Below are 27488 nucleotides of genomic sequence, written 5' to 3' on the forward strand. Positions count from 1 at the left end.
AAAATTTACTTTTCAGTTGCTGTACTGCAGATTGAAAAGTGTGGGACTTAAAGGGATGCCATACATTCAAATGAACTATTTCCTGTATTTACAAAACATGTAATATTGTAAATGAGTTGAACTACTTAAGTACAACATGAATGATCTGTGATGTTTTAGTCACCACATCATGATTGTTTTCTGCCAACTATTTATATTAAATTTCAAACAGGCCTGGTGGTTTTAGGGCATTAATAAAAACACACAATATTAGTCTAAAATCAAAGTAGATGTCAAGAAATTCTGTCTCCATTATGATGAGACACTTGTGTTGGAATGATTTCTGGAACTGAGTTTTTTGCTTTTATGGCAGAATTTGTCACTGCTTTTCTTTTATTTGGGACTAGACCTGTTGTACTAACAGTTATTCTCTGTTTTGTTACAACTCAGTATTTGGATAAAAGTTTAGTTCTGTTGTGGAAGAAAACACTCTGCGAACATCTTGCTTTATAAACTCTGCATTTAGATTTAGAAGCTGTAATCTGAAACTCCAATGACAGTCTCTCTTTCAATGTGAACGTCATAATCAGTCTTTCTCAAATTGTGGTCCTCTGACTCACTCATGTAGTGAGTTCAAAGTGCGACATTACAGTTAGCTTACCAATTGATTGTGTTTAAAAATAATATTGGATAAAAACCCATTCTTAATACCCCTTTCTGGTGGAAAGTTTCTCAGTGTGAGTTGCAGAACTTTCGTTTTTACATGACATGCTGCAGGTTTGCAGATCTGGGTCTGAGGCGGTGAACAGCGCTGCGCCCCACGCTGACTAACTGCATTTTAACACCTAAAATAAAATTATTTATGCTGGACTATCTACTGGCTGAAAAAATATTTTTGTTTTTGCCAAAGTAACTAAAATTATGTTTTTCTTTTAATATGCTTCTCAATTATAGATAGCCCTAAAACTTTATTAGCGCACACAAGTTAGGTAAAGAGCTTTTTGTTTTCCACGTTTCCTGTCATTAGATTTCAGAAACTGTAAATAACTCAAAAAGACTTGTTCACGGTTTTACTGTCGCCAGTCACATTTACAAAACACGGCCACATTTCATATCAGGAGGAACAAAGACAATGAGTTAAGAGACAAATCTTTTTTGTTTCAGGTTGTAAATATTAAGGTGTATTTTTGCGAGGGAAATTTTAAGTTAGGTGGTCTGTGAGTGTTTGTTAAATGGAGTTAGTGGTTCTCAGCCTAAAAAGGTTTAAGAAGCACTGCTCTAGATAGTTCTTCTTTAGCTCCAAAGATAACTTAAGTTTTGACACTGATAACGCTCCGTAAAGAACTGTTTCGATCTGAATACTTGATTTTAAATTTGTGGTTAGACTGGAACTTTCTTACTTTACTTTCTGATCTCTGTTTTAATCTCTAGGAAAAGTGAAAGATGACACACTTCAGTTTCTGTATCACATTTTATTTTATAAATAAGTGGCATCCACAGCTGTGCAGAACTTTGTAAAGAGCTCTGAAAGCTGAAACTACTGATTTGTTTAAGGAAAACGTTTGATTTGATCTCGGCGTTGACTGGAACTTCTTGAATTCGCTGATTCCTAGTGATTCGCATTTAGGTGTTGCTTCTCGGAGAACATTTGTAGAGTTGTTAGAGGGTCTTTGTTTATAAGGTTTTAAACTTCCTGTGTGTTGTTCTGTAAAGATGGCGGGGCATTTGTAATTTTCGGACTCTCCCTTCCCTTGATGCTGCTGGTGGAAGGAGTTCGGGGCGGCTTTCTTTCTTTTGTTGACGATTTGGACAACATTTTTTGTGCTTTTTTCTTTGGGACACGAGACAGTCTTGTGATGCCCATAACCTTGAGTTTGATTGGAGCTTCAGATATTCCAGCCATGTTTCGTGCCTGGCAGCGATATTCCCCAGCATCCTTGTATGACAGGCCATTGAGGCTGATTATAGACCAGCGAACACCGACACGAGGAGATTCCTGCATAACTGAAACACATGGCGGAGAGTTTGAGATGCACACTGCAAAAACACAAAATATTACAAAGTATCTTTGGTTTAGTTTCTAGTGCAAGTATCTTAATACACTTGAAATAAGATAAAACTAGCTTACAATTAATTTACAATTAACTTTTCAGCAAGATATAAGAACTTGTTTTAAGTCAATACTTTCTTAATGTTGATTTTAAAAAAAAGTAATAGGAATGCACAGCTTCACTTTTTCACTTTTGATACCGATACAGATATCTGAGGTTTAGTATCGGCAGATACGGATACAATACAGAAAAGCAGTTCTATGCTCACTGAAAATGTTTCTTTTTCTACACACAGACATAAATGTACTGAATTTAAAAATCTAATACACACGTAAATACACCAAAACACCAAGTTTGGTCAAACATGTAAAAACAAAGCAACTTTCATTTGTTCAGCCGGTGCAATTAGGAGTATAACAGCCAATGTAAAATATATAAGAAAGAAACTGACAAAAACAATGTTTGAGAAAGTTCAATTAAGAATTTTAAGTACAATGTAAAATAAATAAAGCATGATGTCGCGCAGATGGATTGGTCACATTGTCAATATTCACAAATTTTTTGTAAATATTGGGAACAATACAGATATTAATATCAGATTGGTGCTTTTCTAGTTATAACCTCGGTAATCTGCCCCTGGAGGGAGACATTTTTCCCATATTATAAATTATAATCAGAGCTTAGTTTAGTGTTTTCTACTTTCAGATTATTTTACTTATAGAAACAATATGTCGATATAAGTGAAATAATTTGTTGTGGAACCTATGCTTTTTTGTTCATAGTTTTGTCTTATTTCAAGTGTACAGAGATATTCACCCCAGAAATTAGAACAAAAATACTGGTTAAAATTTAGTGCTATTTTTACTGATATTGGTAAAGAGTTGAGTGTAAACTAAAGACTGGTACAATGCACAAACTGTAGCACAGACTCAAGAGAAAAAAATATTTATGCTTCAAACAAGAGACAACTTACAGCTCTCCAAAATCTTGGGAAGTTGTTCAGTGTTCTGCAGGAGGTCTTGTTTACAACAACCTGTTTGGGAAAATCAGATCTTTATATTCAGTCACTCAGATGTTTGTGGCATCACTTCAGTGCCAAATGTAGCCCCGCTTTGCTTACCAGGGTAAGCCGAGGTTTTAATCCAGGTCAGCGTCGGTGTCGGGTAACCGCTAGCATCACATCTGAGAATGACGTTACTGCCCAGCGGAGAGCTGACCCTGGTGGCTGCCGGCTGGACGGAGGGCCGCATACAGCGAGAGAGCTCAGCTTGTGTCAGCATCAACCCGGACTGACCCACAGACCTTCTGCACATCAGCAGCTGATCCATCAGAACCACCGGGCTCCCCAGGGACATGGACAATGATGTCAGCATGGAAATCTGGCAGTCACACAGCCAGGGGTTGTCATGCAGACCTGAGTGAGAAGCAAAGTTTGACCCGTATTGCTCAAAGGAGTGCACAAAAAGCTGAATGTGAAATCTGTTGCCATCACATGCAATCCACTGGATTCTCATCTCCCTTCACTGCGCCCTCTGGGATTTCTCCTATTGACTTGAATTCCCTTCGATAGAATTTAAACCAGGTCAATGAGTAGGCAGAGGAAGTTGTGAGTGATGACCATGATTTTATGCACTGCTTTAGAAATGTAGTCTGTCTGTAGTTTTAACAATGGCAGTGGAGGAAGTGAACTAAACCATTCAGTCCATCTTGGCCACTCTTCCAAATATAGCAGCCATCTTGTTCGGCTCAGCACATCTCTCCTTGAAATAGTTGCATTTCCACTGATCTAAAAATTGCACAAATTGGAATTATGAAACTGCGACAGACTGGCGACCTGTCCAGGGTGAACCCGCCTCTCGCCCGGGACGTTAGCTGGAGATCGGCACCGGCGCCTCCTGACCCCATTAGGGGCAAGGGTGTAAGAAGATGGATGGAATTATGAAACAAAATTTGGTTAATGAAAACATGCCAGTTTCGAAAAAACTCAAATTCTTCCGATAAAAAGTTTTGCGCTAGGATGAAGTGGTTTTTCCAGCTGTTTTGAAATTACTGAATTTCTTCAAACTGCAACAGCAACACTTTTTTCACATCACACGAGTTGTGCGATCAACAACTGTTGCTATAGGTGGAAAAGACAGAAAATAACAGGAAGTGGCAGGAGGATGATGGAGCAGCATGGTTTTTTACAAACTGTGATTTTAATTGCACTCCTTATTTAATGGAAATACTGCAATTGCGAAATAATGTTTTTTTCGACATTAGTGGAATAGCAATAAAGTTTTCACACATTTGTAATAGAAATGCAGCCAGCAGGCGATTGTTGTTTACAGTAAAGTTCATTTCTAGTAATCTTCTTAGCATCAAACTGGCATATTACATTTGTCTCAAGCTCTGGCAATTGCTTAAAAAGCTTAAACTTCAGCAGAGTCCACGCCTCCAGCAAGCAATCGTTTCTTATTCGCCGAGTGTCCAGTCCCTCTGTAGCGAAGCAAACAAGGCTACTGGACACCTAATGTGGTGCATCTTTGTCTGGTGTGATGAGTTATCAACAGATTCTTCAGGACTGCAGTGTCCTTCTATACTTGCCTAAGATCTTTCTTTGAATTGGTCCTTCCTGCAGTTCTGGAAGAGGAAACCAGAGATCCAAGAGCTCAGCAGGTAATATAGTCAACCTGGGGAAAGGAGAGCATCAATGAACAGGTGAGACATACCTCTAAAAATGACCTGTTATGCTTCATTGAACAGGTTAGGATACGTCTATGTATATATAAAACATGTTCATCACATTTTTTCCCCCCACAAAATCATTATTACATAATGAGATTGTAGTCTTTCCATCATTCCTTTCAGAATGAGCTGTTTTAGGGCCTCTGTCACTTTAAATTCAAATAAGTTTTCTGCTTGGGTTGCTAGGTAACTGGCTGGAGTTTGCTGGGGTTGCTAGGTAACAGGGTACTGCCTGCTGATTTGCTACACTCAGGAGATTTTTGAAACGACTCATTTTCTAGACAACAAACAACAAAACTTATTACTAAAAACGCCTGGATGTTTTTTTAAGCACTTCTATTTTTTAGAAGCAGTAGAAACCCAAATAAAAGTACAAAAACCTGCAAAAAAAAAAAGAGAGTAAATAAAATTTTATTTCTATAGCGCCTTTCACGGACATATAGATCACAAAGTGCTTCACAAAGGCAAAACAAGTAAAAGAAAGAACACGTAAAGCCAGCTGACCAAATGTGTTAAAGCAACTTCGGTTGCTAGGTGACAGGCTGGGCTCCACTGGGGTTGCTAGGTAACGGGTTGAACTTTCCTAGGACTACTGAGGGCGTCGCCTGGTGGTGTAAGTTTTTGAGACGGCTAATTTTCCAGACACCAAAAACATTAACTTTTTTAAGCACTTGGACTCTTGTTAGAAGCCCAAATTGAAGTATAAAAACGGACAAAAGCCTCGTATGCTGCACACCACCTGTTGCTGGACAGATCTAGGTAGGTGATGTTGGGGAGGAAGAGGGCAGCGTGAGCTGGAAGGCTGGACAGGCGGTTGTTGTGGAGCCCCAGCGTCTGGAGGCGGGGCATGTCTCGGAGCCCCTCCCAGGGGAAGGCGGTCAGCAGGTTCCCGTCCAGGCGCAGCTCCCGTAGCGCCTTCAGGTTGACAAAGCTGCTCGGGTGGACGGATGTTATGGAGTTGTAGGTCAACCATAAGAAGCGTAGCTCCGATAGGTTGTAGAAAGCTGCTCGGGGAACCCTGGAGATCGAGGTCTTCTCCAGGCGAAGTTTGACCGAGTCGGCTGGAAGGTTCACAGGAAGTGCTGACATCCCGGAGTCGCTGCACTGGACCGACCTGCCAAACACAGTCATAAAGTTAAGATTTAACTTTATCTTGTAGAGAAACAAACAATAAAGCAATAAAGTCATCACTCACTAGGGGAATGGATGGTGCAACAATGATGTTTGGAGTTACTGTACACTGCAAAAACACATAATCTTACCAAATATTTTGTTCTAGTTTCTACTGCAAATATCTTAACACATTTGAAATCAGAGAAAACTAACTCACAAATAACTGTCAGCAAGATGTAAAAGCTTCATTTAAGTCAATAATTCCCTAATATTAATGAAATAGTACTAGTTCTATTGGCAGATAAATTAACTTAAAACACTGGAAAAATGTCTTGTTATAAATTAAATAATCTGCCAATGGAACTAGAACATTTTAATCAATATTAATGAATTATTGACTTAAATCAAGCCTCTATATCTTGGAAACAAGGTATTTATAATCTAGTTTTGTGTTATTTCAAGTGTACTAAGATATGTGCACTATAAACGCGGCAGAAATACTTGGTAAGATTTGATGTTTTTGCAGTGCATGCAGCTCTGAAATCAATTGAAAGGAAAAAAACATAACACTTGAAACTTATAAGATAATCACAGAAACACACATGGAAAAGATCATAACAAAAATCTGAAACTTTACAGTTTTCTGAAACCTTCTCTTCACAGCAAATGTCTCAGTATTTATTAAATATACGGTAATATTACATGGAGAAAGCAGAACCAGTCAGCTGCACACAGAACCATAAAGATTATTAAAAAACCCAACCTGGGCTCGGTCAGTCCACTGCTGCAGACACAGAGAGCAGGGCAGGAACGGGTCATCACAGCCGACTGCAGGATGTGAAGAAGAACCAGCAGGAACATCTCGCATCAAACGGATCCTCTGCTCTGCTTCCCCAGTCCTCATCTTTGCCCGTGCCGCAGAATGAAAGGGAATCCCAGATTAGCTGGGATTATAGTTCTTACGGTCGGGATTGTAATCCCTCACCTCAGTGCCAAAGTGGCAGCTCACACAATGAGGGCCTGCCTGAGCCTGCCGGGGCCCCATGCAGAATTAAACCCTCCATCCTCTGGATTAATTCAGCAGGAGTGACCACATAAAAACAGTCCTGATTTTTTTTCTTGTTTTAATAATTTATGTATGAAGCTTTATATAAATATATATATATATTATAATTTTTTCTTCCCATTGTTTCGCGTTCCTTTGATATTTTCACCTCATCATGTCTGCATCTACTTCTATGTTTCTATTGTTTATATCTGAACTTTGTCATTTCTGCAACTCTTGCTCTGCACCTCTTCATCCTATTTGCATCTTGTCCTTTCTGCAGCTCTTTGCAATCTTTTTCTGTTTGCACTTTTAGCTTTCTCCTCACATCATTTCTACTCTCTACCTATCTGTACCTACTACTTCCTCTACTTTCTTTTGTCTGCATTTCTTCCTTTAGCTTGATGGAGCTTTGCATGTGAACACAGAGCTCAGGAATACAGGTAGAAGGAACTGCTGTGACCCATTAATCCTCAGAGAAGATGCCAGTCTCCTTTGTTTGGATCAGATGCTGCAGCACAGATTACTTCTAAACTGAACTAAATGTAGTCTTGAAAACAGGCGATGCTTTGCTGCAGAAGCTGCATTTCGGTTTCTGTGAAACATGCAAAGCAGCATTTGAATCATATTTTCCGGTATCTATATATTGTGCACTTAGATCAGGCAAGTGTTGTGAAGATATTTTAACATATAGAGGTCTGCAATTTGTGCCTCTGGAGCCACATGTAGCTGTTTTGACCCTCCAATTTAAGCTAAAGAATTGAGTAGCGCTTTAAAATGTAAAGGTAATAAAAAATAAATGCTAGTTTCAGTCATTTATCTTACATGTTTGCATGAAAGCAAAGAATGATGCTAATTTCGTAAGTAATATTAGATTTGTGTCTTTTGGTTGCAAAATACTGCTTTTTTGTTTAATAAAAATTGAACTTTCTATAGAAGAAATTTTTATTACCTTCAGGTAAAGGTCACAGATGTTATTTTATTTTGTTTATTTTATTCAGATTAAAATGAACATGTCACATGTTGACATAAGCAAAGGTTTTGAATGAAAAAACATCTTAAATTGTCCCTTCTCTCTAAAGTCCTAACTAAGCATCAATCAACCGTCTATATAAACACAAAACAGTCAATGTGGGTATATAAAAATAAAAATCACAGATAAAAAGTATTATAAAACTTAAAGACAACAATAGATTTCCTACAGTAGAGGCTGTAAAAATAAGCAAATTTGCTTCATGTAACAAATTCTGTTTAGTTGAACTAAGGGCAAAAATATCTGTCAAGTTTGTTAATCATGTTCATATTCAGTGAATCCAAAATTAAGTGATTGACTATGTAGAGTTAAAACATTAGAAAGCACTCAAAAATATGAAAAATGCAGTAAATATGTATTAAGTTGCCCTTCAAGTTGATAGATTATAAAATCTGAAGAAACTCTGTCATTAAATGTCAACAGAAGCAGTGACTCTCCCTGGCCGGCAGGGGGCGCGCAGCACCTCGCTGTCTGTAATCGGGACGCCTCTCCTTCTCGCTCTCTGGGCAGACTCCAACTGCTGCTTTCCCTGGTTAGTTCCCTTCGGGTTCTGGAAGTTGTTACCCGAACATGTCGGCCTTACCGGACCATGGAGATGGGCTCTCTATGGAGGACCAGAGAAGGCGGAGCGCGGCGCAGACCTTCCGCGGGGATCTGCACTCAGTCCGGGTAAATCTGTCACAGTACAAAACCTGCTGTTTTAAACTGATTTGGGGCTCGGGGGAAACTCTTCGGAAAACTTAGATAGTGTTGTTGGGTCGGCTCAGAAAATAACAGAGTTAAAACAACTGAAAGAATTTTAGCTTGAAGTTTGTTCCGTTAAAAACAGCAATCAGGCTTAGTCCGAACTCCGTTGAAAAATCTGATGATTGAATCGTTTTTGTGTCAACTCAGCGGTTCGGTTTAGTAAGAGTAAAACTGATAAACAGGTGTAACAAGCGGGCTTCTGAGCTCAGTTCGGCCTATGTATTATTCATTTTGGTTCAGTAGTTTTATGATAAATATCAGGGGATGTTCACAGAAGTGACCAGTGTGGTGCAAGTTGGACAGGTGGTGTTATCGGAATCATAGAGGGTGGGGTCCGAAGAGCAGGTAGATTTATGTGACGGGAGGAAGGTTGGGAAAACAGGAAGCTGTGTCCCACTAGGAAGAGCTATCAACACTTCTGATGGATAAGATCCTTTTAGTGTCCCATTAAACCCAGTTAATGATTCAGCATTCACCACAGCAGGAGCTTCACTGAGTGGAACAGCAGCACTTCCTGGTCTGACACCACGCATCTGACCAGTACCTCAAATCAGTTCCGGTCACTGTGTGTCTGAACTGCAGAACCGGCCCAAGGCATATGAGAGTTAAGGGGCTGCTTAGGGCCTCCACACCACTAGGGGTCCCCCAAGAGCCATAATAATACTGATATAATGTATTCTAATTAGAAATAACGCTAATGACAGCAGGTATGTTACACACATACTGGTACAGTAGCCATAATATTAGAGCCATACGAATAAAAAATTTAAATTACAAGAATAAATTGTAAAATTACGAGAATAAAGTCATGATATGAAGAGAATGAACTTGAATGAGACTAAAGTTGTATGAGAATAAAGTCAAAATAATGGGAATAAAGTCAATATTTTGAAAATAAAGTAATGACAAAAATAGTCATTACGAGAATAAAATCAAAATAATAAAAAAATAAAGTCATAATATTTTGAGAATAATATTACGAAATATTATTTAGAATTTATTCTCATAATATTAAAAGTTTATTCTCGTAATTTTATTATCTTATTTTCTTAACATGGCCTTGTCGTAATGCTGGAAAGAGGGGCCTCAAATGAAAATATTCTTAGCGTCCCAAAAAGGTTTTGGCCGGCCCTGCTGAATCTGCATATATCCATTAATTGATGATTGTTGTGTCTGGAGCTGGACAAATGAAACCAAAATGAAACTTTGTCCCTGCAGATGGATCCCAGCCGGACCCAAACACGCCCTCCAAACGAAGCCGTGCTGCAGCGATCCCATGATCCGGCGATCCCAGCTCCTCAGTTGGACGACTGCGAGAGGATGGGGACTCTGTTTGGGATGATCAACAAGTGCCTGCGGGGCGTGGGCTTCAACCAGGTCTACTTCGGGGACCGGACAGTGGAGCCAGTGGTGGTTCTGGTCTTCTGGGTACTGCTCTGGTTTCTGGGTTTCCAGGCTTTGGGATTGGTGGGAACTCTGTGCATCATCATCATCTACATCCAGAAGTGATGATCCGAGAGGAGCTGCTGGGTTCTTTCGGTGCAGACTGGTTTTATGCTGATGGCGGGTCGTAGTCAGATGTTTTGTGGAGCATCGCTAGTGGAAGTTTGAAGTTATGTAAGGTGGAAATAAACCCTCATCTGCGAACGTTTGGGTTTCCCCCTGGACAATCAAATGGAGCTGTTATTTCCTGCTTTAATTATAATAATCGAAGCTCTGTGCATTAACAGCCAAAGATGATCATTTCCTCCAAACACCCTGATCATTTCCTGTTTCCTATTTAATGACTAAACTGGTCACCTGGTTTGCTTTTAAAATATTTGCCTTCACCTTCCGTTTCTGATTTCCAGTGATCATTCCGGCATATTCCAGAAAATATTCGGTCCAGTTTACGTTTCACCATGATGCCCCTATCACCCTCCATCCAATAGATTCACAGAACACTGTTTGTGTTCAGGAGCTTCACTGCAAAAACACAAAATCTTACCAGGAATTTTGGGTCTAGTTTTTAGTGCAAATATCTTTGTACACTCGAAATAAGACAAAACTGACTTATAAGTAAATGTTTAGCAAGATATAGGAGATTGTTTTAAGTAAATAATTCTTTAATATTGATCAAAAAGTTCAATTGGTAGTTTATCTCTTATGAGTGAAATAATAAGTCAGTAGAACTAGTATTTTTTTAATCAATATTAAGAAATTATTGAATGAAAATAAGCTTCTGTTTCTTCCTGAAAAGTTGTTTGTGAGTTAGTTTTCTTATATCAAGTGTATTAAAATATTTTCACTAGAAACTAGATGAAATTACTTTGTAAGATTTTGTGTTTTTGTTGAAAAGTATCATGGTGGTGTATGGTGTGTAAACTTCCATTTATTCGAATCGCTTGTAGATAAACTCTTCTCTGGTTCTGAATGCAGTTCTGCCTCACATCAATCCCGGTTTTTCAGGTTCTGTTCATAATTGGAGAAAACAACTGTGCAGCTTTGCCTCGCTCTGAGTCATTGTATTGTTTTCCTAACGGTTGATTTTTTTGTAGATTCTGATAAAGATCAGACATGGATACAGCCTCTTATCTTTGCTTTAAAAACATATCTGATATAAAATAAGCAGCTAAAACTTAAATGTCGGAGCTAAGTTGCTTTCAGAGGAGGCTTTCTTTGTGTTTATTGGTTCAGAGGAAACTACAAATATCTAAACTGAGGCGTCACTGAACATATCTTCACACCGTCTGCAAGTTTTACCTACATTGAATGTGATTAAATGAGGCTTTCTTCTATATTTACTGCAAAAAAATTAATTTTTACCAAGTATTTTGTTCTAGTTTTTAGTTCAAATATCTTAGTACAGTTGAAATAAGATAAAACTAACTTACAAGTAACTTTTCAGCAAGATAGGAGCTTGTTTTATGTCAGTAATTCCTTAATATTTACTAAAAAGTACTTGTTCCACTGACAGATTTTTACCTATAACGAGACATTTTCCCATGATTTAAGTGAGACTTTTACTTATTTTTAACAAATACTAAGGAATTATTTACTTAAAACAAACTCCTATATCTTGCTGAAAAGTTACTTGCAAGATGTTTGGTCGTATTTCAAGTGTACAAAGATAATTGCACTACATACCAGACCAAAAATACTTCCGTGTTTTTGCAGTGTTGTAAAAATCAGATTCAACATCAATTTGGAGGAAAAACAATAAAGATACAAACCTCTTTATTTCTCCTACATGATAAAATTGTGTTTCTGACACTGCAAAGTTGGTTTAAAATGTGAATTTAATAAAAGGTTTGCTGATTATACACCTCTGGTATGCTCTGTCCACTGAACTTAAACGTCAGCTGTCTAACCACAGGGTGAAACCAGAAGCACAGATGATTAAATATGACTTACTGTGTTTAACTTTCCCCTCCCTTGTATCAGGGATATAACTAAGCATGTTGGAAAACTTTTTAGAATTTTTATATGCCTCTGGGTGGGGTCTGCTGTGTCAAGCGGCTCCTAGGGGAGAGATGGGACCAAGAGCAGCCCGAAGACGACTAAGAGATATAGACAGAAGGCAGAGTTTCCCCAGTGCCTTAAAGCTTGGTGGGCCACAGGGCTTTATGTTCCCCGCTCCAGGCTAAGCTATTTGGAAAGTCTTCCTGCTAAAGGGAAGTTCTCATGTCCACCGTCACAAGAATCCTCAATATGAGGCATTGCTTAAGGTTACTTTTAACCAATTTGCAAAATTTTTGCAGCTTTAGAAAAACACAGTAGACTACATAAAGATAGGTGGCCTGATCTTTTTGCACAGCAACAAGAACGGATCTTGGATTCACTCCACGCATGAAATAAATTGAAGGCTACATAAAGGTAGAATATCTGATCTATGTTACAACATCAAATTACAGAAGCAAAATTGGTCAAAAACAACTAAATGTACCTGGTCCATATAGTCTCTGAATTGAGACCCTCCTCTTGTAAAGTCTTTCTTTGAACTTTATGAGCCAACCGGGATGTGACATTTAAACATCATTACGCATCATGATGGGAACAGATAAATATAAAAACTAGTTCTGTTCTGCCTGTGATGGAAACAACAAAAATAGGAGAAATGAGAAAACTAACCTTTATTTTAATTTGTCTTATAGGCTGATCGCGCTCAGACCAAAAAGAAAAGAAATTAGGAAATATTAAATTGTTCCAGTATGTTTTACATTGCATTAAACCCGTTGTAACTGTGATTATTCAGGTATTTTGTATTCCAGCAGCTTTTATGAAATGTCAAGAAAATGCATCCTGCGTTCTGGTTTTATGAAATAAACTGAAACATCTCTGTTTAAATCCTGATATGAAGGTTTCTTTGTTGCCAACATGATGCCTTTAACTAGTTTTCAATTAATAGCAGATGTTACATACCTCAAAATTTTAAAAATAAAACTTAGTTAAAGAGGCTTTAAAAGAATAATAGTTCTGGTCGTTTTCACCCGGGGCGTCGTCTCTCTGTCAGGCTGTGAGTTGAGAGAACTGGAAACTTTAACGTTTTCGCCCTGCAACTGCAGCCGCACGTCTAGTTGGGAATATTTTAGCTCAGGTGATGTGTGGGTGTAACGCAGCTCCTCCCCTTATAGCCAGCCTTTTCAGTTATTGAACAGCCTCCTGCCATGTTTGAATGAAACATCTGAGAAAAACGTTTGTAGCCAGAATACATTTAAGATTTTGGGCATGTTTACACTGTGCTTTCATGTCAGGACAGATTTCTATGTGGCAGATATATTTTACTCAACTGTTTTGATGTTTTGATCAACTAATTTATGCATTTCTACTACACTTCCCAGGATGGAACTGGAAATGCAGTTTTGAGTAGATATTATTTTAATTTCCAGGGGAGCAGGCCGCACCATGTCACTCCACAGCTGCTTGTGTCTCGTTAATGTTAGCAGATGTTGGCAGGCATTATGTGGTTTTGAGATTCTGTTTCAAATTGAGTTCATACAACTTTAAAAAATGTAAAGTTTCTCTGATTTTACTCTTTATATGTTTGCGTAAAATGAACATTGTTTTATTCTATGAATTACTGACATGTCTCTTAATTTTGTTTGTGAATGTATGTAGATAAACAGTTAAATGTAGAAAACAGCACCAACGAATCTCTTCTCATGGGTCTTAGACCTGCTGGGGGCTAAGCACCCCTAAAGGTCAGATCCTAGAATCGCCCCTGCTGTGGATCATTAATCTACCTCAGATTGGTTTAATAATTTCAACAAAATTATATTAAAACTTGGGAAAACCGCAAGTGCTTCGGAGTTGGGCCAGGCTAACTGCCTCTCTCACTAATCACTGTAACTGCAAAACTATCAGTGGCCCAAGTTTCCAATAAACCACATAAAGTTGCTAAATTTATCGCTAGTCGCTTGTTTGAAAGAAAGGATGCTATCGAGAGGTCAGAAAAGTCGCTAAATTTACGGTGGCCGACAGGTGCAAATGCGCAGCAAAAGAGAAAACATGCAAACAAAAAAGAAGACACCCCCGAATGAAATTCAGCAAACAAAAAGAGAGACGCAAACACCCCCGAATGAAATGCAGCAAATAAAAAGAGAGACGCAAACACCCCCGAATGAAATGCAGCAAATAAAAAGAGAGACGCAAACACCCCCGAATGAAATGCAGCAAATAAAAAGAGAGACGCAAACACCCCCGAATGAAATGCAGCAAACAAAAAGAGAGACGCAAACACCCCCGAATGAAATGCAGCAAATAAAAAGAGAGACGCAAACACCCCCGAATGAAATGCAGCAAATAAAAAGAGAGACGCAAACACCCCCGAATGAAATGCAGCAAACAAAAAGTGTTGAAAACGGAAGTGCTCCAGACCACTAGGGGGAGTCAAAGAAAATAGTATTCATTTCTATGGGACCAGATGCAAGATTCAGAGAAAGAAATTTGAAAGAAAGTAAAGGTATCTCTCTGAATCTTGCATCTGGAAAGTGTGATTATTGTGAGAAGTCTGAAACAATAGAGCATGTTATTTTAGAGTGTTGTAAGTATGAAGAAGAGAGAAGATGCATGCTGAGAGAGTGTGTAGGTATTAAAGAAAGGTTTAATTTAATAGAATTTTTGAGGAGAGATTTCGGGAGTAGACATATTCAAATAATTATTCGGTATCTTAAAAAAACAAAGCTATTTCATAGGATATGAGTAGAGCAAGTTGGGTGTGAATGTGTAAAGAATATCAAAGAGGGGTATATAAAGTTATAAGCAAGTTGGATAATATAAGCAGGTGTGTATGTGTGGGGGTATGTTTAATCAGGAGTTAATGGAGGGAAAAGGTAGAAAGTGAAAGTTTATAGACCATCTCGAACCACACTCCATATTGGTAAGTGGCGGTAATGCTACTGTAAGTTTGTTGCCAACCGCCAATAAATACCAAGAAGAAGAAGAAGAAGAATCTTGCATCTGGTCCCATAGAAATGAATACTATTTTCTTTGACTCCCCCTAGTGGTCTGGAGCACTTCCGTTTTCAACACTTTTTGTTTGCTGCATTTCATTCGGGGGTGTTTGCGTCTCTCTTTTTATTTGCTGCATTTCATTCGGGGGTGTTTGCGTCTCTCTTTTTATTTGCTGCATTTCATTCGGGGGTGTTTGCGTCTCTCTTTTTATTTGCTGCATTTCATTCGGGGGTGTCTTCTTTTTTGTTTGCATGTTTTCTCTTTTGCTGCGCATTTGCACCTGTCGGCCACCGTACTAAATACAGCGACAACGACACCAAGTTAGCAACAACGTTACACCTTGAAGCTGATGCCGTGTTCTGCTTCACTTTACGGCAGCTGTCACTGCTGCAAAGTGCCGCGCATGTGCCGTTTCGAGAAAGTCTTGCTCTACCACTACATAATGGTAGATACAGTTATTTCTATTTGGGTATAAAGATACATATATATTCTATGCAGGATCGGGTTGTAACACCCGATTCCAATGAGTCTGAAATCATGCAATTGGGCCCGATTTCCGATCACGCGATTGGATCGGAACAGCCCTAATCAAAACTTCAACAGAGAGTTTTGTTTTTGTGAAACGTATAATTATAACCAGCAAACATAAATACACTGATATTTACAAATAAACATATTTACAGAAACAGGGAACTTTAGAGAAGAGCAGCAGAACTTGGAGGAACATCAATGAAACTTGTGAACATTTAATCCCAACAAGAATAAGAAGTCAATATTTACAGATTCACGTGAGCAGCATTTACACTAAGACAGAGTTTAAACATTAAATGAGCAGCGAGGATGGAGATCAGTCCTGAAGGTGGCGCTCAGTGCCTGCTGCCGCCCTCAGAGAGGATGCGGGTGGGCTCTGTGAACTTGGCCGTAGCGATGTAGAACAACGTGGGTCCTGGAACCAGAGCGAGCAGCGGCAGCGACAGCTCCAGCTTATCCAGGAGGCAGATGGAGATGATCCCGTAACCGTGGAGCAGCCAGTGGCTGAACAGAACCACCAGGCGCTTCTTCTTGGAGATAAGAGACTGGAGGGACTGCAGGGAAAACACAATTATTACCATCTAAAGATGTTTTGATGCTGCTGATCCATTTTAACACCACTTGAAATGAATAAAAGAATCAGATTTTCTCATGCCAGATCTGATTTAATTGCTTTCTATTACAAAAAAACGAAAATAGAAATGACAGAAAATATTTTCAAAGTGTTTTTATTTCAATCATCCCTTCTGTGAACTGTACAATGGAGTATTAGGGCCAGACTGCAAGAATGTTTATTTATTTACGAGAATATAGTCATAATATCAGCTGAATTAAAATGCGATTTTACCAGAACATCTTAAAATTGAGAAAAAAAGTTTTTAATGAGAGTAGATAGTTATCAAGATCTTATGTGATCACAATCATTTCAAAGCCTTGCTATATTGATAATAATTTGATGCTGATGTGTTTAAATATTAAGTATTTAATCATCTGTAAGAGTGACACCAAAGTATAATTTCACAATGTTTCTTTAATTTTTTTGTTTTGGGGTTCTCATAATTCTCTTAATAGTATGACTGTATTCTGTTAATATTGACATTATTTTGATTATTTACATATTGTATCACCATGACTGTGTTATTGTAATATTATGATTTTATTCTCATAATGAAAGAAAAACTTAGCCAGGCCCTTATATTTATTCAAAGAGTAGACATCAATTCAAAGTCCAAATAAATAGAAGCTGAAAAAAAATACGCTTGTCCAACAAATTGGCGGCCATATTGATAGAAAAATCTTAAAATTAAGTTACAAGAATAAAGTAATAAAATTACGAGGAGAAAGTTGTGCGTGCATAAAGTCATAATAATATCAGTATAAGGTCATAATATTTTGAAAATGAAGTCATAAATAAAAAAAATTTATTACAAGAGTAAAGTCATAATATTTTCAGAATGAAATAACATTCTGAATTTACTCTCATAATTTTATTTATTTTTTATTTTCTTGGTGTGACTCCAGTACTCTATTGCAGAAACCCAAAGAATGCATTGGTAAAAAAAAAAAGAAGATCTAGAATCTCCAAAACCAAAAATCCATTGATAGTCCAGCCGTAACCTGCACAGGTGAGACCTTACCTGAATCTCAGAAGCAGACATGTACACAGCCAGTGTGACCAGAGACAGGACCAGTATGATGTAGGGAAAGGCATAATCTGCACCACACAGGAAACTTATTTAAGCCCTCAGATCCTGCTAACGTTTTGTTGTTGTGTAACGGTAAAACACTCACACAGCAGACCGCCGCCGACCGCCTGCAGCACCGTGACGATGGGGAAGAAGTAGAGAGCGGCGTAGATGCTCCGGAAGCGGTCCGTCTTCCCAAGGCCACACGCGATCTTCTTCACCAGCAGGGGGCGCAGCAGCATCATCATGACCAGGCAGAAGGCGTAGTAGATTAGCACTATGGTGTAGCTGAGCAACACAAACAGATTTAAAGACTCAGAATGAGATGACCAATTCAATGTTTTAATAGGACAGATTTTTAAGCTCAAACTAACTTTACATTAAAACAGAAGAAGAAAAGGATCAAGACGTAATCCCTGAGGAACACCTCAAGTGTGGTGAGCTGCTAGGGTTCAGAGCAGGGGTGTCCAAACCTTTAGTCATATTAAACAAAAACCTTCAAATCAACTCTGACAACTCTGACCCTGGCTGATCACGTGTTTGAGAAAACTGAATCTGCCTTTTCTAACCAGCAGTGTATGTTTGTGTGTGTGTTCTCACAGTGGGTAGACGGCCTCCTGTGTGCAGTGTAACGTGTTGACGTAGTCCGGGCTTGGGTTGTACAGCATAGTGTACCAGTCGGACAGCATCTGGACTCGGCAGGACCGGATACTGAGTTTTCCCACGGGTTCGGTGAGCAGCAGAGTGACCACAGCCGACACGCTGCACTCCAACATGGCGGTGACGTGCTGCAGCAGAGCGCTGGAGCTGCAAACACACCAGAAAGAGAATCTATTTTAGAATATTTTCTTACTGCATCATCAGTCTGCAGGTACTGTCCACAACAACACTAGTTTAGTTCAACAAGACGCAAAAAAATGAAACCTGATCTGCAATAATCAGTGCACCTGTGCCAAATGTTCTTTCTTGTTTACAGCACTTTACACTAAAACTGTTTTAAACCAGTTTACACCAGGTTTCACTAGGGTTACACTTGTTTACACCAGGTTCACATCAGTTCACATCACATTTGGACTTGTCCACACATGTCTACATTACAAGTGTCAAAGTCACTTTCATTTTGGGAAACGTATTAAGATCATGAATGTTGTTAAGGGCTTTTTGTACCAGAATGTATTGATAAAACCTATTAACATGCTGTTAAAATGTCAATGAGAAACTGTCTCTGTATTTGATAAGTGTTACTTAGAATTAAATAACACTTAAATTATTGTTAAATTATAATTAAATAACACTGAACGTCATTTCATATTGATCAGTCTCAAAATCCAGATTGTCCAAAAATTAAATCTTCAAATTGATCAAATCGATTCATCACTCTGCCCTAACTGCATGTTTTGGGTTTGTGCTTTGTCCAGTCTCACCTCTTCTTCCCAGAATACCACTCGATGAAGAACCAGTGCAACACCAGCGGCAGCATGGCCATGAAGCCCAGGTAGAGCCAGTCGTAGAGCTCAGGACACTCTGTGCAGCGCTGGCAGACCTTCTCAATGTTGGCCCGCTCTCCTCGAGGACAAACCTTCCGACAGAGATGATCAGACTTTTAGAAAAAAGCTGTTTGTACCTGATGAAACTAGAGAAAGATCAGAAAAGCTAATGTTTTTTTTTTAATCTGTAGGTTTTCCTGCAATTATTTATTGGTTTTATTAAATAGTTTCTTGTTAGGAATTAACTCGGTAGAATGAGGAGATTAGGGTGAAGAAGGTGTTCAAACTCCTACTGGTTTTCCTTTAGGAAGTAGGTCTGTTGAGGTTTAGGGTTTTCAATGAAATGAGCCGCCAGGTTTGGACCTTTAGAGACAACAATGAAACTGCTGAGGACACAGCTCTAATTCGAGTGTGATGAGGCATCACCACAGGCAGCAAAAACAATTCCCGCTCTGCCTGTCTGTTGGGAGTTAGAGCCGCATTACCGCATTTCCCAACAGCACTAATGGGTAAACATTCACACAAACAGATCTGATCTGCATGGGAAAATCGTAAAAATAAAACACAAAAACAAAACAAATGCCTCTGAAAACAATAGTGATTATTTTGTTTGTTTGTTAGTGAGGAAGAACAGACTGTCCCAGCCTCAAAGGTCCAGACCCAGCTCAGACTGGAAACATGAAAGTGGGTGTTAGGTACTCACTCCACACTCTCCCTCCACCGTCCCGTTCACCATGATCCGACCGCAGTACAGACCGGGGCATGTGGAGCTTATAGCCACACCTGGAACACAAACAAGCACAGACAAAACACGCTGCGGTTCCCAAATGAAACTAGTTAGATAAGATTTCAGCTCATTGTCTCCCCCTACTGGCCAAAATGTGCTGCTGTTTGTCTTGTTTTCTGAGGAAAACTTCCTAAGGATCTTCAGGGATTTCACGATTTCTGCTTACAGCCAAACACAAAAAGTTTACCCCTGATTGAATTGAGCAAAGAGGTACAAGCCTCCTACTGGATTAGTAAGGCATGGGTGATTTCTTTTCACCTGACAAGTTACTCAACCCCAACTGATGCAAAAGAGTAGCTACTAATTTTTTAAACCAATATTTCAAAAGACACATCCTGTGTTAATCTGTTTAAGAAGGATCAAATCAAACAGAGAAAACATCTAAAGAGGTTGCAGAAAATACTAAACTTTGTCTCCAGGAAAGAAATGTGACTGACATTAAATCCTAAAAGATTGACAAGTACATCTGTTGCAATAAGCAATAAATCAATTAATGACACGGTAAATTAAACTGAGTTCACTAATTTCCATTTTCATGATTTATTGTTCTCTTCTCTCTCTCTCTCTCTCTTTTTAAAAACAACTGGATGTAAAAGTCTTCACTCTGGGATCAACTAGCTCGTTTTTTGAAGGACAACTTTGTTCAGAGACAAAATTAATTTTATTAGTCATTTCTGTTGTTTTGTTTATTTGTTTTGCATATTAAAAATGTCTTCCAGATTATGTTCTCATGTCATTTTTATAATATTACTAGAAAATGTTCCCAAAACAACAATATTATCATATATTATGTGCATTTACAGATTACTTAAACTTAAATAATATTTAATATCTTTTTAAATAATTTGTAGTTAGTCAAAATGTAGATTAAAGGCTATTTTTATTTGACTGCTAAAATAATATTTAGGCACAAATCTGCTTTCCTGGAGGCTCTCTTTATGCGTCTCTCTAGCCTACTTATGGCGGGCCATATTTGGCCCCGGCGCCTTGAGTTTTGCGCTGCAAAGTTTTGTGCTTTATAAATAAAGTTTATTTGGATTCTTTTAAAGTGCATCACTGCTCTGCAGTGCGTGACGTCACTGCAGTTCATATTTTGTCAGTCCTGCGGTTCCTGATCCGGAGAAATTAAACGAATTTTTTTTTATTTATTTTTAAATTTTGACCCAAACAGATACGAAGCAGAAAGTCCAGAACCACATAACGAGGGTCCGTTTGTTCGAATGGCAAATACTGGTTCTGGTTAGCAGGTTTGGATGATGCTAACTGAATTATGATCCTTAAACGGTCCAAACAGTAGAACTAGGAGCTCCGGTTCGGTCACTACTGATCAGAGGAAATGAAACTCAAACTCACCTGAACTCATCGCGCAAACAAGAATCCAACAGGAATTAATAAAAGGGAATAATCCAGGCGAATGTGGTTCTGTTGATACACTTCGACCTGCTTCCGCCTGCTACTGTTTCCAGCCGACTTGAAGGAGCAGTAGCGCCCCCGTCTGGACCGGAGTAACATTGCCTTCTCACTATTTAAAAAACCCCAATTTGTATTAACTTATCAGTATAAATCTATAAAGCCTGAAATTAAATCGAGATGTTGAAAATGTACTGTTTTATTTGTTATAACAAATAAGGTCTTTGGGTAAAGCAGTGTGAACATGTGCTTTGTTGTGACACTGGAAACATCTCAGCACCCTCAGCTCCTCAAAAACGGAATAAATAACAAAATAAATAATAAATACAAATGTAAAAAGCTGTTTGGAAACTCTTGTTAGTCTTCTTAATCAGTTACTTAATTTCACTTTAGTATCAATAAAGTATTTTTGAATTTGAATTGAATTTTGATTTGAACCATTAAAATGACTAGTGCAATTATTATTCACAATAGTAATTTATATATGAAAAAACGTTTAGAGTTTCACCCCTTTGCATTTTTTCTCAAGAAAAAAATACAGGTTTAACTAACAAGTGTAGTTATTCTACATAAAACTGAATTAGCAACATTGTTTAGTGGTTAAGTAGAGCAGAGGTAAAGCACGTTTAATTTCATTTTTAGAACATTTTGGGTCGTATTGATTGCCCTGTGTTTTTTATTTGCAGATACACGCTTAGTACTAAAATTGACACATATTTTGTACACCAGAATAACTCAATAAAATTATTTTGATGTAAACTTGTGATTTTTTTTTTACTTAAAAAAATCTTTATCTACATTGGCGTTCTGAACCAAATGTGCCACTCATATATTGTTTCTATTAAAAAAAAAGAAGCCATCTCAACTCCGGTCCTCACGCCCCCCTGCCCTGCATGTTTTAGGTGTTTCCCTTCTGCCACACACCTGGATTGAATCTGTGGGTGATTAACAGGCTTCTGCCTTGATGATCATGCAATCATTAGAATCAGCTGTTCTGGAATAGCGGCACGTCTAAAACGTGCAGAGCAGGGGGAGGGGAGCTGAGGGCTGCAATAGAGAAGCAACGTCCAGATCAGATAAAAAGTACAGAGAATTTCTATCATTTTTTTCCAAGTTCATGATTTGCATTGGCGCCATGTTTTCTTTTTATGAGCGTAATGCGCATGCGCCATGCTGAATACAAATATGGCGCAGTTTCTACGTGGGCGTTTAAATTAAGGTCCGGCTCGCACCTGGCCGCACGGAGACATTAAACCAGCGTTCCGCTATTCATCCATTCTGGAAGCCGGATTAAGAAAAAGTATCTTTTATGATTTCCTAAGACGCCGAATCGTCGACGCCCAGCCTAAATGATGGAAAACCTTTGCGGCTCTACCTCAAAATCTTGACGCGGCTTTGTAATTTGGCACCGACCTGCTCAGCTAGCGTGGGCTAGTAGGCCGCAGGGACGCCATGTTTGAAATGGCTGCCTTTGTTATCTGGTAAGTTATTTTTCGGAAACATTACTCGAAGTTGTTTGTTTTTTTGTCCTTGATGAAGTTATTAAAGCCATTTTTGTGTTAAAATAGAACAGCAGCAGAAGAGGAGCGACACGGCAATGGCGTCTTGTCGGTGCCGCGTTTGTTTGGCTGCTGGCGTCCCTGGAATATCTGAGACGAAAATGGCGTATGGAACTAGCCGCAGATCGATTATGGATATGCTAAGATCTACAAGCAAGCTGAGGAATCCCTTCAATCAAGCTGAGGATCGCTTCCGTCAAGCTGAGGAATCGCTACAAGGTCCGCCCAACCCATCAAAGGTTGGTTAAATCAAAGAACTGTTCCAATGGCGGATCCAGAAGACATCTCAGGGTAGGAGCTGTTGTGGGTTTCGCTATGCTTCACGCTGCTGAAGCTAACGCTGTTGACGGCCAACGCTAGGCCTCTCGCTTTTTTTTTTTTTTTGACTCCGCCGTGGGTCAATGAGCTGAGAAGGATTCTGCTGCTGCAATCCTTCAGGTTTATGGGAGGGTTTGTGCCGTTTGAAGCACATGTCTTATGACCTTTAGAAATTTAGGTGTAATTGGTGTTAGAATCTGAAGTTAATACTTTGAAAGATGGTTGCCAAGTATTTGGCAAATACAATTTAGGATTAAGTCATTAAGCTGAGGCATAGTAAATATCACTAATAAGCCTTGGTATTTGGGTAAAAATGGTCTCATTTACATTTGAACTTGCATACCTTTTTTATTTTTTGTATCTACTTAATAATTTGAAATGGAGACAGGGTCCATACTTTAATAATTCAAAAAACTCAAAGAAATTTTATTTACGTTCAACAATTTAAATTATAAAGTAAAAACCAATTTAGTTTTGCGCCGAAACCATGAGCGGCCTCGTGCAACTTCATTTCTTCTGGACAAGAACTCTGCAATTTAATTTCTTCTGGATGACGACAGCCAAGGGTGAGATCTTCTGGCGCTGAAGATCAGAGGTCACAGAGGTAATGTTCACACTGTCTAATCCATCTCTTATTTGCAGGTTTTCAGCTGAAATTAACTCCATGTTTTTCTAACAGAGATGACCCAGTGAGACCTGTCTTTCAGTGTATGTCTGTTTTTAACCCAGTTTCTCTCCTAGACTAAGCCACTGGCTGACTTTTTGTTGCACTTAACTATTGTTTCTCTTAGATAAAACCACCAAAGGAGCTTCTACTGCAACTAATTTTCTTTTCTCCTATAGAACTACTCCTGGAGTTTTTCTTTTTCTGTCTCCCTCTGCTCTTTCCTTTCAAATCCCCTGGGGGTAGTGACAGATGGCCTTTCTTACAAAGCCAACTTCTGGTTTTGCTGGAGGGTTCTTCCTGTTAAAAGGAAGCATTTCCTCTCCACTGTCATTACATGCTTCCTCAATATGAGGCATTGCTTTAGCTTACTCAACTTTTAAATAATTGGTGCAGTATTCATTTTTGGAATGACTTCCTGTTAAAGGGAAGTTTTCCTTCACTGTCACCACATGAATCCTCAATATGAGGCATAGATTCAGCTTGCTTTACTTTTAACCTATTTAAACAATTGGTATAGTATTAGCTTTTAATTTGGAAAGTCTTCCTGTTAAAGGGAAGTATTTCTTTCACTGTAACCACATGGTTCCTCAATATGAGGCATTGCTTAAGCTTACTCTACTTTTAAGCAATTAGTGTAGTGTTAATTTCTGGAAAGTCTTCCTGTTAAAGGGAAATTTTTCCTTGACTGTCACAAGAATCATCAATATGAGGTTTTGCTTAAGTTTAGGTAACTTAACCAATGTATGATAACCGGTTTTTATTTTTGGAAAGTCTTCCTGTTAAAGGGAAGTTTTCTCTCCACTGTGATCACATGAATCCTCAATATGAGTCATTGTTTAAGCTTAGTTACTTTAGTTTTGACCAATTTAAATAGTTGGTGCAGTGCTAGCTTTTTCTTTGGGAAGTCTTCCTGTTAAAGGGAAGTTTTTCCTCCACTGTCACCACAAGAATCCTCAATATGAATCATTGCTTTTGCTTACTTTTAATTTTAACCAATAGATTGATGCAGACTTTGGAAAGTCTTCCTGTTAAAGGGAAGTTTTTTCCTCCACTCTTACCACATGGATCCTCAATAAGCTTATTTTCCTTTAAACCAATTTAAATTGGTGCAGTGTTACTTTTTGGAAAGTCTTTCTGTTAAAGGGAGGTTTTTCCTTCACTGTTGCCACATGAAGCCTCAATATGAGGATTTAGCTGACTTTGCTTTAGCTTTATTTTACTTGGCTTTTAACCAATTTAAACAACTTGTGCAGTGTTAGGTTTTTCTTTGGGAAGTCTTCCTGTTAAAGGGAAGTTTTTCCTTCACTGTCACCACATTGAGCCTCAATATGAGGCATTGCTTAAGTTTAGGTAACTTAAATAAAGTTTGACAACTGGTGTTTATTTCTAGTTCTGGAAAATCTTCCTGTTAAAGGGAAGTTTTCCTTTCCACTGTAACTACATGCATGTTAAGTATAAGGCATTGCCTAAGCTTACCTATGTAGCTTTTAACCAATTTAAATAACTGGTGCAGTGTTTACATTCTTGGAGAAACTTCCTGTTAAAAGGAAGTTTTTCGTTTGCACTGTCACCACATGCCTCCTCAGTGAGAGGCTTTAGCTCACAACTTTTAACAAATATTTGATAACTGCAGTGTTTTTTTTTTTTGTTTTTTTTTTTAAGTCTTCCTGTTAAAGGGAAGCTTTTCCTCTCCACATGCATCTGCAGTACGTCTCTGGTGATGGAGAATAGTTTTGAGCTCAAGGTTGGAGAATTTAAGGCCTTGTCAACACCACATGATGTCTCTAGTGATGGAGAATAGTTTTGAGCTCAAGGTAGGGGAATTTAAGGCCTTGTCAACACCACATGATGTCTCTGGTGATGGAGAGTAGTTTTGAGCTCAAGGTTGGGGAATTTAAGGCCTTGTCAACACCACATGGTATCTGGACTGAGAAGATTTGGAAACTGATCAACTGTTTTTGTTGAGATGGAGCCTCTGCAGACATGTGATGGCCTCAAACATTTAGGAAATATGGATATCAAAATGGTCGCCGTGGTACTGGACTTTGAACCCAACATTAGGAAATGTGGCTTGCTTCTTCCTGTAGCCACTCCTCAGGGATTTTAAGTAATCGGATGAGTTCAAGGACATTGGTAAGGAACAAGTACAACAAAGCGGTCAATCCATTACATGGAGGAAAAACGCGAAAAAACGGTATGTTCTGATCATGGGTATGGTAACTGGAATGGATTTTGGATTCACTCGGCGCAGGAAAAACACGGTAGGCTATATGAAATGCAGGTGTTCTGATTTTGGGTACAGCAATTGGAACAGATCTTGGAGACACAGGAAAAACATGGTAGGCTATATGAAATGTATGTGTTGTGATCATGGGCATGGTAACTGGAATGGATTTTGAATTAATTTCTGATCTTGAGTAATGTTTGAAATGCGTGTAATATGTCATAGTATTAGAAATACCTGTGTAGAATCCATTATCTCTTCAGATGATGCCCACCGACTACACCTGAGATGGACGGGCTTTCTTCACCCCTGACCACTGCTGATGGAAGACCTTAGTGACCCTACCATCGGGCTGAGCAGTCTTCGAGAAATGCTGCAGGTATTTTTATGTTTAAGTGACACTTGCAAGTCCTGAGTTTCTTTCTGAACTGTTAAAGGGTTTGACCTTAAATCCTCCTCTGTCCTGTTGTTCAGGAATCCTCCTGGACCGTCTCATTTCGCCCTTCGCCCCTCCATCGACCGGAGAAGTTCTTCATCATTCCACCGAACATCGGACAGAAGAGGACTTCATCGCCGCCCCCTCATTGATGGATGACCTTCGTGACCCTACCATTGTGCTGAGCAGTCTTCCTTGAGAAATGCTGCAGGTATTTTGCTGTTGGAGTGATATTTACAAGTGCAAGTTTTTAAAAAGTGACTCTTTCATTCTGAGTTGTTAAATGGTTTGACCTGAAACCTGCAGCATCCTGTTGTCCTCCTATCCTGTTCTTCAGGAATCCTCCTGGATTCTTGTCTGATTTCGCTCTTCATCAACCAACGGAGAAGTTCATCATTCCACCGAACATCGAACAGAAGAGGACTTCATCGCCCCTCTGGACCCCCCATTGATGGATGACCTACCATTGGACTAGGCAGGTTTTCTGCAGGAAACCCTGCAAGTGTTCTCATGTGAGCAGGTAAGGCAGATGCTTTCTGATCCCAGTTATCAACTTTGACTTGAAACTTGACTTGGAATTTAGATAAACTTTACAAGTGTGGTGATTTCATTCAGAGTTGTTAAAGGTTTTGACCTGAAACCTGCATATATCCTGTTGTCTTCCTGTCTTGTTCTTCAGGAATCATCCTGGATCATCTTTTACCATTCATCGCCAGGCCCCAACCACGGATGGAAATGGATTTCATCGCCATGGACGGAAGGAGAATTTTGTTTATGGACTCTTTACAGACTTCATTTTATTTGTTTTTATTTTGGGCATTTAAAATGTCTTCCAGTGTTAAATGTTAGTTAGAATTGATTGTTTATCAATGTGTTTTTGTTTGTTCTCTCCATAGAAGCCACACTTGGTTTGGTGTTATGATTGGCTGTCGTCCCTTCCTGGAGGAGCACATTGGTTGACATGATGCTGCCATCACCAAACAGTTCTCCCACTCCTGCTGTTAACTTGTCACTTCCATGAACATAGAAAGTTATCCTGATCAGGTGACCCATTGTGTCCCTGCTCTGTCTTCTCTCAGCTCCCGTCAGTCGTGGCAGATGGCTGCTGGTACTGAGCCAGGTTCTGGTTCTGCTGGAGGTTTCTTCCTGTTAGAGGGGAGCTCTTCTCCCCTGTCGCTTCATGCATGGTCTGTATGAGGGATTGCTGTGAAGTCAACAACTCAACACAAGCGATTTGCCGTTGTGCCCTGCTGGTCA

General features: G+C 39.0%; 3 protein-coding genes and 1 long non-coding RNA gene across 4 annotated transcripts; 2 read left to right on the plus strand and 2 right to left on the minus strand.

The window, feature by feature from the left end:
* Positions 1 to 1472: 1472 nt before the first annotated feature.
* On the minus strand, positions 1473 to 8280 carry LOC102231507 (leucine-rich repeat, immunoglobulin-like domain and transmembrane domain-containing protein 3). The gene is made up of 6 exons (XM_023353203.1): positions 6634 to 8280; positions 5497 to 5871; positions 4617 to 4702; positions 3151 to 3444; positions 3004 to 3063; positions 1473 to 1983 (listed from the first exon to the last, which is right to left on the minus strand). The coding sequence occupies exons 1-6, from the start codon at positions 6729 to 6731 to the stop codon at positions 1664 to 1666; spliced, it is 1233 nt and encodes a 410-aa protein (XP_023208971.1). The 5' UTR covers positions 6732 to 8280; the 3' UTR covers positions 1473 to 1663.
* A 140-nt stretch (positions 8281 to 8420) lies between these two features.
* Positions 8421 to 10731, plus strand: fam241a (family with sequence similarity 241 member A). Its single transcript, XM_005801114.3, has 2 exons — positions 8421 to 8617; positions 9914 to 10731. The coding sequence occupies exons 1-2, from the start codon at positions 8519 to 8521 to the stop codon at positions 10202 to 10204; spliced, it is 390 nt and encodes a 129-aa protein (XP_005801171.1). The 5' UTR covers positions 8421 to 8518; the 3' UTR covers positions 10205 to 10731.
* Positions 10732 to 15857: 5126 nt separating this feature from the next.
* On the minus strand, positions 15858 to 21081 carry jkamp (JNK1/MAPK8 associated membrane protein). Its single transcript, XM_005801115.2, has 7 exons — positions 20971 to 21081; positions 19534 to 19613; positions 18768 to 18922; positions 17944 to 18150; positions 17450 to 17631; positions 17296 to 17372; positions 15858 to 16212 (listed from the first exon to the last, which is right to left on the minus strand). The coding sequence occupies exons 1-7, from the start codon at positions 20978 to 20980 to the stop codon at positions 15994 to 15996; spliced, it is 930 nt and encodes a 309-aa protein (XP_005801172.1). The 5' UTR covers positions 20981 to 21081; the 3' UTR covers positions 15858 to 15993.
* A 3950-nt stretch (positions 21082 to 25031) lies between these two features.
* LOC111612291 lies at positions 25032 to 27034 on the plus strand. Its single transcript, XR_002754525.1, has 4 exons — positions 25032 to 26174; positions 26270 to 26442; positions 26569 to 26751; positions 26911 to 27034. It is a non-coding gene; the product is annotated as an uncharacterized LOC111612291 (long non-coding RNA).
* Positions 27035 to 27488: the final 454 nt, after the last annotated feature.

The sequence above is a fragment of the Xiphophorus maculatus genome, chromosome 19 (assembly GCF_002775205.1).
Source record: "Xiphophorus maculatus strain JP 163 A chromosome 19, X_maculatus-5.0-male, whole genome shotgun sequence".
Lineage (NCBI taxonomy): Eukaryota > Metazoa > Chordata > Actinopteri > Cyprinodontiformes > Poeciliidae > Xiphophorus > Xiphophorus maculatus.